The sequence below is a fragment of the Dicentrarchus labrax genome, unplaced genomic scaffold, assembly GCF_905237075.1.
Source record: "Dicentrarchus labrax unplaced genomic scaffold, dlabrax2021, whole genome shotgun sequence".
Lineage (NCBI taxonomy): Eukaryota > Metazoa > Chordata > Actinopteri > Moronidae > Dicentrarchus > Dicentrarchus labrax.
In genome coordinates, this window is record NW_026136706.1 from 2,363,868 (window position 1) to 2,376,027 (window position 12,160).

A 12,160-nucleotide genomic window follows, 5' to 3' on the forward strand; every position below is an offset into this window, starting at 1 on the left:
ATAAAAATTACAAAATTGAGTCAGTTTTACTTCAAATCAGTGCAATGAGTTTTTTTATTAAATTAACTTGAATTAAATAAAACTTTGTGATGTCACAAATAATGCTGGTAGGCCCCGCCCCTTAAAATCAGATGTTCAATGAGCCTGAAACTTGTCTATCAATGTTGACGATGTGCTAGTTTGTCCAATTTGAAGCTCAAACCGTGTTTTGCCTTTTTTTTCCAGAGGCCTCCAAGGTGCTTGTTTTTCTGCTCCCCATCCCATCCTAGATCCCGAAAGTGAGTCGGTTTTGTTCGTTGTGTCACTTTGCTGAACTAGCAAGTGGTGCCGTGGCTTAGTTGGTTAAAGTGCCTGTCTAGTAAACAGGAGATCCTGGGTTCGAATCCCAGCGGTGCCTGCTTTAGTTCTTTGAAACACCCTGCTGACAGTGGTGAATTCCTGAATCTTTAGCCTGAACTCCACTAATGGTCAGAACCAGATCCTCTTCCACTGAAGTGAGCTGTAGTCAAATAAATCAGGAGTTTAGGAGCTTGAAGTAGACTCCTGAATCTTTAGGTCCAATTCCCAAATAAAAGCCACTTCACTCTAGCTAGGCTAAGCAAGCTACCTACACGCGAGAGGTCTCTTTAGTACAGCTGGTGAGGGAACAGCAGTTACTGACGGAGGAGTCGAGCCTTCGTTGCCTCCGTCGTGGCGCAAATTAGCGTGTTCACCCGGGTGTGACCTTCACATCAATGCCACTCGGAGGTGAAGCCGATTAATATCGGGTGTTAACGGGTTTTTTTGAAAGGGGCTATAGACAACACAAAATTCGATATGAACGTAAGAGCCGCATGTGGCTCTTTGCCTGGTTTCGTGCGGCTCTTACGTTCATTATGTGTTGTCTATAGCCCCTTTCAAAAAAACCTGTTAACACCCGATACTAAAGAGACCTCTCGCGTGTAGGTAGCTTGCTTAGCCTAGCTAGAGTGAAGTGGCTTTTATTTTGGAATTGGACCTGAAGCGAAAAGCACAAGCCTTGACCAGAAATTGAACCAGCGCCACAACAGTGAGAGCACAGAATCCTAACCACTACACCACCAGGGAGGGAGAACGAATTTATATGAACCTCATTGACAATTGCTGTCCTTAGTGATAGTGAGATGCTAAGGAGTGTTAAACTGACACCATTAAAGTCGGTATTGGTGAAAGAGCCACGCAGTTGGCCAGGCCTGACCTAGCACCAACTAGTAAATCATTAAGTTTGATGAACAATGCCTAAACATTGTTCTTCAGAGGAACAATTTTTGAACGTCCCTGGGTGGGCTCGAACCACCATCCTCTCGGTTAACAGCCGAGCGCGCTGGCCGATTGCGCCACAGAGACACATAACGCTATGGCCGTCAAAATGTATAGTGTGCTTTTCTTACAATGTCGGTTGAACAACAAATTTAGACATTGCTCAGCAACAGCTTCATAGAATCATCTAGTTCTGCTCTCCTGACTGGTTGAGACCCCTGAGAAGGATGGCACTCTCCACTTTTGTGTGGACTTCAGGGGAGTCCTAAATCACACCATTAGGGTTATCCAGGGAGCTCTGTCCATTGTATATACTGTCAATGGCACCTGCAGAAACCTGGAGAAGCTCCTAAACTCCTGATTTATTGAGCCTCGGAGTTCCAGCTGGGTTCAGTGGAAGAGGATCTGGTTCTGACTTCACTGTGACCATCCGTTCAGGCTAAAGATTCAGGAGTTTCCTACTTCAAGCTGCTAAACTCCTGATTTATTTGACTACAGCTCACTTCAGTGGAAGAGGATCTGGTTCTGACCATTAGTGGAGTTCAGGCTAAAGATTTAGGAGTTCACCACTGTCAGCAGGGTGTTTCAAAGAACTAAAGCAGGCACCGCTGGGATTCGAACCCAGGATCTCCTGTTTACTAGACAGGCACTTTAACCAACTAAGCCACGGCGCCAGGTTTTGCCAGAGCAAAGTGACACAACAAACAAAACCGACTCATTTTCGGGATCTAGGAAGAGATATGGAGCAGAAAAGCAAGCACATTTGAGGCCTGTGGAAACACAAGGCAGAACGTGGCTTGAGCTTCAAGGGTCTAAGGGAGGTGAAATTGGACATGGTAGCACCAACTAGTATATTACCAAGATTGATAGACAATGCCTAAAGGTTGTTCTTCAGAGGAGGAGCAATTTTTTGAACGTCCCTGGGTGGGCTCGAACCACCATCCTCTCGGTTAACAGCCGAGCGCGCTGGCCGATTGCGCCACAGAGACACATAACGCTATGGCCGTCAAAATGTATAGTGTGCTTTTCTTACAATGTCTGTTGAACAACACATTAGGACATTGCTCAGCAACAACTTCATAGAAACTTCCACTTCTGCTGTTGATTGCCCCAAGCAGTCATGCCTGACATACAATGGTTTGAGACTGTGACCCCACTGAGTTTCCACAAGGAACACCAGTGGGCCAATGAGTCTCAGTTTGTAATGGGCGTGTTATTTTTCACAAGCTAGGAGGAGAAGGAGGCTCTGTCCATTGTAGATACTGCCAATGGTACCTTCAGAAACCTGGAGAAGCTCCTAAACTCCTTATCTGTTGAGCCTCTGAGTTTCAGCTCGTTTCAGTTTCAGCCCTCCTGCTTCTGACTTCACCCTGACCCTCAGTTCAGGCTAAAGATTCAGGAGTTCACTACTGTCAGCAGGGTGTTTCAAGGAACTCAAATCAGGCACCGCTGGGATTCGAACCCAGGATCTCCTGTTTACTAGACAGGCACTTTAACCAACTAAGCCACGGCACCACTTGCTAGTTCAGCAAAGTGACACAACGAACAAAACCGACTCACTTTCAGGATCTAGGATGGGATGGGGAGCAGAAAAACAAGCACCTTGGAGGCCTCTGGACAAAAAAGGCAAAAGACGGTTTGAGCTTCAAATTGGACAAACTAGCACATCGTCAACATTGATAGACAAGTTTCAGGCTCATTGAACATCTGATTTTTAATTATTTGTGACATCACAAAGTTTTATTTAATTCAAGTTAATTTAATAAAAAAACTCATTGCACTGATTTGAAGTAAAACTGACTCAATTTTGTAATTTTTATTTGTACTGCGAACACAAAATACCAAGTAAAAATTACTTAATCAGGTTAATGTCACTTAAAATTACTAGTAAAAGCAGTTTAATGAAGAGTCTTTCTAACTTATAAAATTGAGTTTGTGTTAGTTAAAACTTTGGATGTAATCCATTTCAACTATTTACTTTGAGTTAAAATAAGGTATCGTGTTACAGTGCGCACACACTGAGAATGGACTTTACAGGGAGGAGCAAACATCATCATTTACATATTCAGAGATTCTGGATTATTTTAAATGAGGTCGAAGAAAATGAACTTTTAAAGATTTTAATGTGAAATTAGAGATTTATTTTGTCGGAAAAATATCAGACACACATTATTGTTCCAAACAGACTATTTGTATATACGTCTGAATAAATGTCTCATTACAGGTAATAACTGATTCTCCTCAAACTGCAACATAAATGTGTCCATAAGCAACAGTTCACATCAAGTTAAATTAACTTTATTTTACAGAAATTCATCTTCATACAAAAAATCAAAGTCTTTAATCGGCATAATTTAAAAGAACACTAACGTCTATGGTCACGATCACCAGCAGGAAAATAATAATGTGAAAGAGAAATAAAAAGGCAGAGTGGTGAATGAATGAATTTAAAAACAACAACCTAAAACTCTCCTGTACAAACAGGAATTGACCTTTGACCTCAGTCCTTTAAGAACCTCCTCTGCTGTAAAACACTCTGGTCACCAGGCAGTTTTAGGATTAGCTTTAAAGAGACCGTAGTCTTCTTTCTTGAAAAAGGCCACTTCTGTTTCGTTCCCTGCAAAGACAAAAACAACAACGTCAGATAGAGATTGAACTTCACGTCCTCAGTATTAAAGATGGTGGTCAGCTCATACAGTCTCCAGTGAACAGCAGAAACAAACTCTTACCGACGCCAGACTCTCTCAGGGTTCGTCCGTCCTGCAGAATGAGCTTCTCATCGTCATCTAAACTCATCACCAACTCGTTAGTCTGCAGTGAAACACAAACAGTTTGGATTTCAATCAACCGAAGAATGACGTGCAGCGGCTTTAATACGAATCTCAGCGTCAGGAATCAGATACCTTCGCTCCGTGTGCTTGGTGGATGATCTTCATCGTGTCTGAAAACACAATCAGAATGTTAATTAACCAGGAAACACAGACTGAACACACTGCGTCCATCAATACAATACCAACTGACTCAGAGACGCCACTACATGTGTTTATAGGTTGTATATAATGTCTTTATCCTCTATGACAGTAAACTGAATCTCTTTGTGCTGTGTAATGATATATAATCAATATATCTCTGCAGATACAGCGTCTGATTCATGGTTCTGTTCTTCGTAATAATCAGACATCACAATACGTTAAACTGATTAGATACAATTTACTTTCTTTATTGTGAATTTCTGTTTTATATTGAAGTTTTTGAACCTACAGCTGAAACAGCAGAATAAATCCATCGTTGTGACTCAGTGATCAACCTGATTGTGATCAGTTATTTCACTCAGCAGCAGATTACAGATTCACTACAGACTGTCATCAGAGAGGAGCTGCAGTACGTTGTACAAACCACCAGGTGTCACTGTTCTGCCTGACCACTTCACATCCCACTAAATATTACTTATTATTAGTAGTAGTAGTATTATTACATATTATTATTGCTCATTATTAATATTATTATTATTGTTAAGATTATTACTTATTATTAAATATTATTATTATTGTTATTATTATGAGGAAAAACAATCTGATTAATCACATAAACACTAATAAACATCAGCAGACGTACCATAAACATATTTCCTGAAAGGAGGAGGAAGCCCCGGTCTGGTTGTAATATCTGGAAGGAAACGAGAGTTTATCATCAGGGTAATAAGAGACTGGGGGGGGGGGTAAATAAGAGACTACAGGGGGTAACGGGGTAAATAAGAGACTACAGGGGGGTAAATAAGAGACTACAGGGGGGGGGTATCAGGGTATCTCCGAGCCCACTCGGCTCCACCGACACTGACCGTCTCTGACGAGCTGCATGAAGTCCCGAACCGACTGATCCACCAGGACTCCGTGAAACACGACCGGTCTGAAGTTCCGGTGCTCGAAGGACCGAACCAGGCGGACGGTGACCACCGCTCCCCCGTCGGCCATGTCCCGCTGCTAACGGCTGCCAACGGCTCCTAACGGCTCCTAACGGCTCCTAACGGCTCCTAACGGCTCTCTCCGGTAAACGCTGTCACACACAGTCGGTGCTCAACCTGTCCGGTAACGGGAGTGACTGCAGACACTTTCATCACCGAGCTGCTGCTGCTTCTGCTTCAGGTTTATGAGCAGAGCTGCAGACAGCGCCACCTGCTGTACCGGAGAGGAAACACAAACTACATTTAAATATATATTATACATCATTTATTTATATATTATCAATGTATTTATTTATATATTTCTGTATTTCTTTATTTATGAAAATGGATCTTTACATGCATTTATACATTTATTCTACATTTATAAATGTATTTATTTATATATTTCTGTTTCTAGAAGTATTTATTTATTTAATAAAATGTGTATGTATCTATTTATGTATTATTCTACATTTGTATTTAATTATTTATGTCTTTATTTATACATTTATTCTACATTTATACACTTATTTATTCATATATTTCTGTTTCTAGAAGTATTTATTCATTTAATAAAATGGCTATTTATGTATTATTTGTATTTATTTAATTATTTATGTCTTTATTTATACATTTCTGTATTTGTACATGTATTTAAATATTAAACATTTATTCTATATATTATGTATACATGTATTTATTTATTTATATATTTATTTAGTTGTGTGTCTGTATGTACATTGAGAGAGTGGTACCAAGAGCCTGAAGCAGGATTGGTCAGGGAGAGATTAATAGCAGACAATAATATAACTAGTAATGTAACTAATTACTGTTGGCAGGGACTATTACTATTAATATTATATATAATAATATTACTTTTGAAAAGAGTAATGAGTATTAAATGAGTATCTCGACACTGGTACTGAATAGAAATATCTAAAGGTTGCACGAATCAATAAATCCTTTTACAAATACGTATTTTTACATTAAACTTAAACCATCACTTGGTTTCACTATAATAATAATAATAATAATAATAATAATAACAACATAATAATAGAGGCAGATACAGTAATAGAAATAAATACAAACCTCAGAATCAGATTTATTTCAGTCAATAACGTTTCTTAGTGGCAACGAGAGGTGAAACAGTTAAAGTGTAAAAATATTCCATTACAAGGAAAGTACTGCATTGAATATGCTGTTGTTGAATATAAGTAAAAGTATTAAAGTATAATCAGAAACAAATATATATTATATCTTTGTCGACATATAAAGAGATAACAGTAAAGTCTCATCTTTCTTTCTTCACACAAACTGTAAAACATGGAGCTGAAGCATAAAGTCTCTAGAGCTGCAACCATTAATCGATTAATCGATCAGTTGATTAATTGTTTTGAGCCTTTAAGAAAAAAATGTCCAAATTCTCGGATTTCAAAGTGAATATTTCCTGCTTTCTTCAGTCCTCTTCGACAGTTTAATGAACCAAACAACTAATCGATTAATCTAGAAAACAATCGTTGGTTGCAGCCTTCGATAACAGCAAACAGCAAAAAGTCCCTTTACCATTTTTAAAATAACTCCGTCAGTGTGTTGTAATGTCTGACAGCTGAGGCATCATTAATGTGATGTAAACTCTCTGATTTGCAGTATTTGTCCGCACAGTGGAACTTTTGCAAAAAATAAATAAGAAATCTTTCTTTTAAAAGTCCGAACAAACTGAAGGCAGCAGCAGGATGTTGGACCGGGTCGCTGCTCGGACCGGTTCAGTCCAGACTCACAGAGAGACTCCTCTGGGTTGTCCAGGTTTCTTTCCCTTTCTGTCTCGAACTCTCAGACGTCACCCAAGCTGCGAGGAGGATCCACCTCCGCTGGCTCCTGGATGTTCGGGGGTCGGTGTCTGGCGCTCTCCCAGCCCCTGCGGATCTTCGCCAGCTGCCACGTGAGGCACGGCAGAGCCAGGAAGATCCGTCCCACCAGGACCGCACAGGGCAGGATGAGGGCCAGCAGGTAGACCGGTGGCAGGTAATAAGGGTAGGCGAAGGGGAAGAAGGCAAAGTCCCAGCCGAAGAACAACGTATGCATGACGGAGAGAGTTAAGGCCGCGTAACCGAGTCCCGACTGCAGACGCACAGAGAGACAGAGGACTTAAAATCAGAACAAAGAGTACAAGAGGGTCTTTACAACATTTGACCATCTATTACTATTAATTAAGACTTTATCTGTGGTTGGTTCCTCTCAGGCTGTAATAAAGAACTGATTCATAGCATCCAGATTGGGTGTTTTCCTCACAACATACAGAACTAGAGTCATTTAGAGCTCATATTAATGAATTAATCACAGTGTACAGTCACATCCTCTTATTAAGTACAATTAGTGAGTTCTGCTGACCTGAACAAACGTGAACTCCCTCCAGTTGAGGGCATTTCCCACAGAGGGCAGCGATGTGACAGCCAGCAGAGCGAGGACTCCGAATCCCAGAACTCCACAGGACAGGTAAAGGTCGGACCTCCACACCTGCTGCTCCACCCAGGAGTTCTCAACGCCGGCTTTCACCTCAAAGTGAACAACAAACCGAAACATCAGAACGTCCACAGACACGGTGTGTGTCGTACAGTCGGACCCGCCCCAGTGCTCACCTGGCGGTACGCCGCGTTCAGCAGCGTGTACCCCGCGGCCCTCCGCAGCGCCAGACACACGCTGTACACGGCGTGAAGCGCGGCGCACAGGAAGCTCAGCAGGCCCAGCTGCTTCCGCCCGCACAGCCACGAGTCCAGCCAGCGAGGAAATCTCTTGTATTTGGTTCCCCGTCCCAACTGGAGCACCGCCGCCAGCAGACCTGAGGAAGCACAGCGGACACGGTCATCAGACTGAAGACGCTGGAGGAACCAGAGGAACCGGATTGTTTCACAGATTATCAGGATGGATGGAGGGAAAGTTGTTCAGTTATAAATGTTTGTGCTGTCCAGTTACCTTCTAGCTTTCCACCAGGTTCATATAACATGATCTATCTGTTAAAGCTCCTACAGGCAGCGTATGAACTGTCCCACGGCTCTCAGGGGAGCTCACTTCTTCTACTGTCGCAGGGGGAAATATTTCTAATATTTACTGATCTGAATTTTATGATATTGGTCTGCTTCAGTAGAGATGGCAACAATAGGTGTATGTTAGTGATGAGTCACACTCACGCATAGTCCATGATAAAGATGCAGAAAAATAGAAAGTCATGATAACAATAGTTAATTTCAGTTCAAACAATCCCTGTGAATTCTGCACAGCTTTGCAATTTTGTCCAATTGCTTCCACTTTTCTGCAATTTCATCCAATCGTAGTTTCCTGCACTAAACGTTGAGTCATACTTCACCAAACTCACTTCCTTGTTTCTAGTGTTGAAGACACAAACGCCTCACACTGACCCTCCAAACAGTTTTATTCTCACTGGAACAAGTTTAAATGCAAAAAAAATGCTTAAAAACACCCCAGCATGCATTGTGATTTTCTAGAAAGGCTGCAGTGAAATCAGACATTATATGTAATTCACACCCTGAATCTACAAGGAACCTTCATTCTGCACTGATTCTGGCGCCCCCTGTGAACAAAAGCAGTAGTGCTTCTACCGACCCGGTGGCAAACATTAATAAGAACTCTACAGAAATAGTCAATCTTCTCTCTGATAGTGTTGTTGGTTTACGTAGCTCATATATATTCTCTCGCCTTCCTGGAGACGCCGTGCGCCTGCGTGGCGTCGCAGTCTGAACACCCTGTTTAATACCTGGTAGGTAGACCAGAGCCAGCGTAACCAGGGCGACCGCCGGCAGCGCCTCGTTGACCGTCACCAGAGGGAGCTGATAGAAACTGTTCTCTCCTTTATCCAGGTAGGGCAGCAGGATGTGCCTCACAAAGCTGTAACCATAGAAGAAGAGGAAGAGGAGGAAGGTGGCCAAGATGGGGCCTCCCCAGGAGGGGAAGAGCATGAGCGGGGCCTCCTCGATGTCCCTGGACGCGCACAGACCCCCCAGATCCACGGGGCTGAAGCCGAGGCGGCGGGCCAGCTGCAGGACGGCGGCTTTAGAGTCGGAGCAGTCGCCGCAGATCAGAACCTGGAGATCAGGATTCTTGTTAAGATCTTTAAAATGCAAACCTGTTTCACTTTATTATTATTATTATTGATATTTAAACAAATGTTTGAGCAAGAAGCAAGAAAATCTACAGAAGAGAGGGAGGAGATCAAACAACCTGTTTCAATATTTACGAGCTCCAACTGTTTACATAGAGGCTGATCTACAGGGACGTACTAATCCAGAGATCCGGAGAGAAGCTCAAACAAGCCTCACTCGACCCAAGAGGAGAGGTAGAGACCCCGGCGCTGTAAGAAGAAGAGTGGAAGACTGCGAATAGTCTGAATAAGTCGCTACATTTGTTGCTTTTTAGAAATAAAGTTGCTAAAGTTGTCAGTGAGTTTGCGACACTGTCTCTTTATGACTGATTTTATTTAAGGTTGTGTGTGACGCAGCATAAAGCTCGTGTAGATGTCGCCTCATATTTTCTTTATTTGAACACAATTAAATATGATTTATATTCCATGAGGCACAAACATAAGACTTTAATTTGTACTGATACGTTTCTCTGCTGTGCTACAATCGTTCCAGATTCTGTAGCTTTGTGTCCCAGGTGCTATTTAATGTCCCCGGGACAACGCGCTGTGTTCATGCAGACGCAACAAGATGACATAACGGTGAAAAACAATGTAAAACAACAGGATGGAAATATGTTGTTTCATGTTTTAATGTGAGGAAGGTTCCATCAGATCTCTGTGGAGCGATTTAAGACTCTTGTAGGGCTTCCCCCATGACAGTCGATTAAACCATTAGTCTTAGAGTCTTAGTCAACAAACTTTTCAGTAGTCAGACAGTCGCAGAAAAACAAAACCAACATCAAAATCTGTTCAGGAGCTGCAGCTTGTCTCTGGGACCAAGGTATCAGAGGATGGTTGCAACACGGACCTTTTCTCTCGTATCTGTTAGCTGACTGTACTCAGACTGGGAGCTCAAAGGACGGAGGAGGTTTGTTTTTACTACTAGCATAAGAGCTTTGGACTGGAGGGACGAGCACCAGAACCAGAACTGGACGAGTGGGCAGATGAAACCGGGATCTCACGCCCTCTGAGACCAGCAGAGCTCAGGTGATTTACAGCGGCTCCAACCAGGACTCCGACTCCGGGGACGACAAAGACACGGCGGGTTCAGGAGGGCGAGTTTACAGTCCTTAAAGGTTTGTTACGTACGTTTCCACGTTAACCTCCTTAAGCTTAGAAATTAAGGAATTTTAATCAAACTTTTCTGCTCCGATACTTAAAAACACACCAGCTTGTTAGTTTGGTCTCAATCTGACATCACCTGTGCCTCCACCTCACCTGTGCCTCTACCTCACCTGTGCCTCCACCTCACCTGTGCCTCCACCTCACCTGTGCCTCCACCTCACCTGCCTGCTGCCATCGTGGGCTCCGGCCTGCAGCGCCCACGCAGAGACGACGTTGAACCCCTTCATCACCTTGCTCTTTGGGAAGAACTCCGCCAGCCTCTCCGCGTTGGACGGCCCCCCGCCGTTCAGCCTGGTGGCGTTGCTGACGTCCACCAGCACCTTCCCGGCCAGCGGCTCCCTGAGCCCCACCAGGGTGTGATAGTGGTCTGGGTAGACCGCGGCGAACACCACCTTATCTGCTCCCTCCACCGCCTCCCTCTGTGATCGCAGCTCCACCCCGTCGGGGAACAGGCCCCTGGCGACGCGGCGAGGGTCACGGCTGCCCACCACCACCCTGAAACCACAGGCCAACAGGCGGATCGACAGCGAGCGGGAGAAGTCTCCGGAGCCGATGATGCCGACAACAGGGCCTCCCGGGCGCTGCTGCAGGGGCTCTGAGGCGCCAGAGGTTGAACTCGCCAACAATGGCGTCCTCATGTCGCCCTCCATGATGACCTGCTGGGGACGAGGAGGGCTGTTAGACACTGAGCCTGGGTCAACACAGATACATCAAATTATTATATTAATGAATTATTAATGAATTATTCCCTGTGATTATTGATCAGAGATTAACTTTCTTGATATTTTTAGGAACTTTTATACAATTCTGTCTGTTTTGTGAATTTTGTGACAATCTTTCAGACTTAATAAACTCATTTTGTGACAAAGTCAGTGTTTTCGTCTCCCTGATTCGCTCTTTGGTTGTTATAACTGTGAATACTTCAGATAATAAACACTAATATAAACATTCATATGAATATTATATTATAAGAGCCTCCTCAATGTTTCACACTGGAGCTTTAAATCATCAGGAGTCAAACATTAGTTAAATATAACTCCAGTTTATGATCAGTACCTTTCTCATTAAGTGTTATAGATCTATAGAAGATAAATAATAATACATAAACATATATAATAACTTAACCAAACATTTATCTGTTCCTCAGCTGAATCTCAACTAATAATCTGTTGAAATAAAGAGGAAACCTCTTTTATTAGCAGCTGTAGTGAGTTTGTGTTTATCACATTATTATTACAGCTGACTCTGATTAAAACACCACATCTAACAGTCGGTACACAACAATAACCAATAATCACGTAATCAATCAATAATATTATGGATGAAGCTGTAAGCCTGCAGAAAGCTCAAATCTAAACTAGATATGTTACAAATATTACAAATATTACAAATAACAGGCTGTAAACAGACCTGAGAACAGCACAAACAGGACACAATGGTTCACTTTTCCGTGGTTACCTGAACTCACCGCGTCTCGGAGGAAAGTCCAACAATAAGATTTTAATATTGAAATCTTTTAAATGTTGAAATAAAGCTCAAAGCTTCAGGTAACGACCCGCTCACACATCTGTTGTCCTTCACTGTCACCGACAAATTATCTTCACGTGAACACCGGAGGACAG

At 42.7% G+C, this 12,160-nt stretch overlaps 2 protein-coding genes and 5 non-coding genes across 12 annotated transcripts; 1 reads left to right on the plus strand and 6 right to left on the minus strand.

Moving 5' to 3' along the window:
• The first annotated feature begins 323 nt into the window (after nt 1–323).
• Nucleotides 324–397, plus strand: trnat-agu (transfer RNA threonine (anticodon AGU)). The gene has a single exon. It is a non-coding gene; the product is annotated as a tRNA-Thr (tRNA).
• Nucleotides 398–1,291: 894 nt separating this feature from the next.
• On the minus strand, nt 1,292–1,365 carry trnan-guu (transfer RNA asparagine (anticodon GUU)). Its single transcript has one exon. It is a non-coding gene; the product is annotated as a tRNA-Asn (tRNA).
• A 513-nt stretch (nt 1,366–1,878) lies between these two features.
• Nucleotides 1,879–1,952, minus strand: trnat-agu (transfer RNA threonine (anticodon AGU)). The gene has a single exon. It is a non-coding gene; the product is annotated as a tRNA-Thr (tRNA).
• Nucleotides 1,953–2,193: 241 nt separating this feature from the next.
• Nucleotides 2,194–2,267, minus strand: trnan-guu (transfer RNA asparagine (anticodon GUU)). Its single transcript has one exon. It is a non-coding gene; the product is annotated as a tRNA-Asn (tRNA).
• Nucleotides 2,268–2,719: 452 nt separating this feature from the next.
• On the minus strand, nt 2,720–2,793 carry trnat-agu (transfer RNA threonine (anticodon AGU)). Its single transcript has one exon. It is a non-coding gene; the product is annotated as a tRNA-Thr (tRNA).
• Nucleotides 2,794–3,384: 591 nt separating this feature from the next.
• cunh2orf76 (chromosome unknown C2orf76 homolog) lies at nt 3,385–5,435 on the minus strand. Its single transcript, XM_051403017.1, has 5 exons — nt 5,117–5,435; nt 4,894–4,944; nt 4,182–4,219; nt 4,008–4,089; nt 3,385–3,895 (listed from the first exon to the last, which is right to left on the minus strand). The coding sequence occupies exons 1-5, from the start codon at nt 5,247–5,249 to the stop codon at nt 3,819–3,821; spliced, it is 381 nt and encodes a 126-aa protein (XP_051258977.1). The 5' UTR covers nt 5,250–5,435; the 3' UTR covers nt 3,385–3,818.
• Nucleotides 5,436–6,293: 858 nt separating this feature from the next.
• On the minus strand, nt 6,294–12,160 carry steap3 (STEAP family member 3, metalloreductase). 6 transcript variants are annotated; one of them, XM_051402899.1, is made up of 6 exons: nt 12,007–12,160; nt 10,700–11,194; nt 8,991–9,318; nt 7,858–8,057; nt 7,610–7,774; nt 6,294–7,339 (listed from the first exon to the last, which is right to left on the minus strand). In XM_051402899.1, the coding sequence occupies exons 2-6, from the start codon at nt 11,186–11,188 to the stop codon at nt 7,052–7,054; spliced, it is 1,470 nt and encodes a 489-aa protein (XP_051258859.1). In that variant the 5' UTR covers nt 11,189–11,194; nt 12,007–12,160; the 3' UTR covers nt 6,294–7,051. The 6 variants fall into 6 exon arrangements, with proteins under 6 accessions (XP_051258859.1, XP_051258855.1, XP_051258861.1 ...); XM_051402895.1 differs by having other exon boundaries at nt 11,997–12,160; XM_051402901.1 differs by having other exon boundaries at nt 10,700–11,197; nt 12,007–12,149.

Excerpts from the sequence above, each read along its gene's own strand:
- cunh2orf76 (XM_051403017.1), bottom strand. The coding sequence starts at position 5,249 with ATGGCCGACGGGGGAGCGGTGGTCACCGTCCGCCTGGTTCGGTCCTTC. Across the intron at positions 4,220-4,893 it reads TTTCAGGAAATATGTTTATG|ACACGATGAAGATCATCCAC; the intron begins GTACGTCTGCTG and ends TTGTGTTTTCAG. Across the intron at positions 3,896-4,007 it reads CCTGAGAGAGTCTGGCGTCG|GGAACGAAACAGAAGTGGCC; the intron begins GTAAGAGTTTGT and ends TTGTCTTTGCAG.
- steap3 (XM_051402899.1), bottom strand. The coding sequence starts at position 11,188 with ATGGAGGGCGACATGAGGACGCCATTGTTGGCGAGTTCAACCTCTGGC. Across the intron at positions 8,058-8,990 it reads GGCTCTGGTCTACCTACCAG|GTCTGCTGGCGGCGGTGCTC; the intron begins GTATTAAACAGG and ends GTGCTTCCTCAG. Across the intron at positions 7,340-7,609 it reads GGGAGTTCACGTTTGTTCAG|TCGGGACTCGGTTACGCGGC; the intron begins GTCAGCAGAACT and ends GTGCGTCTGCAG.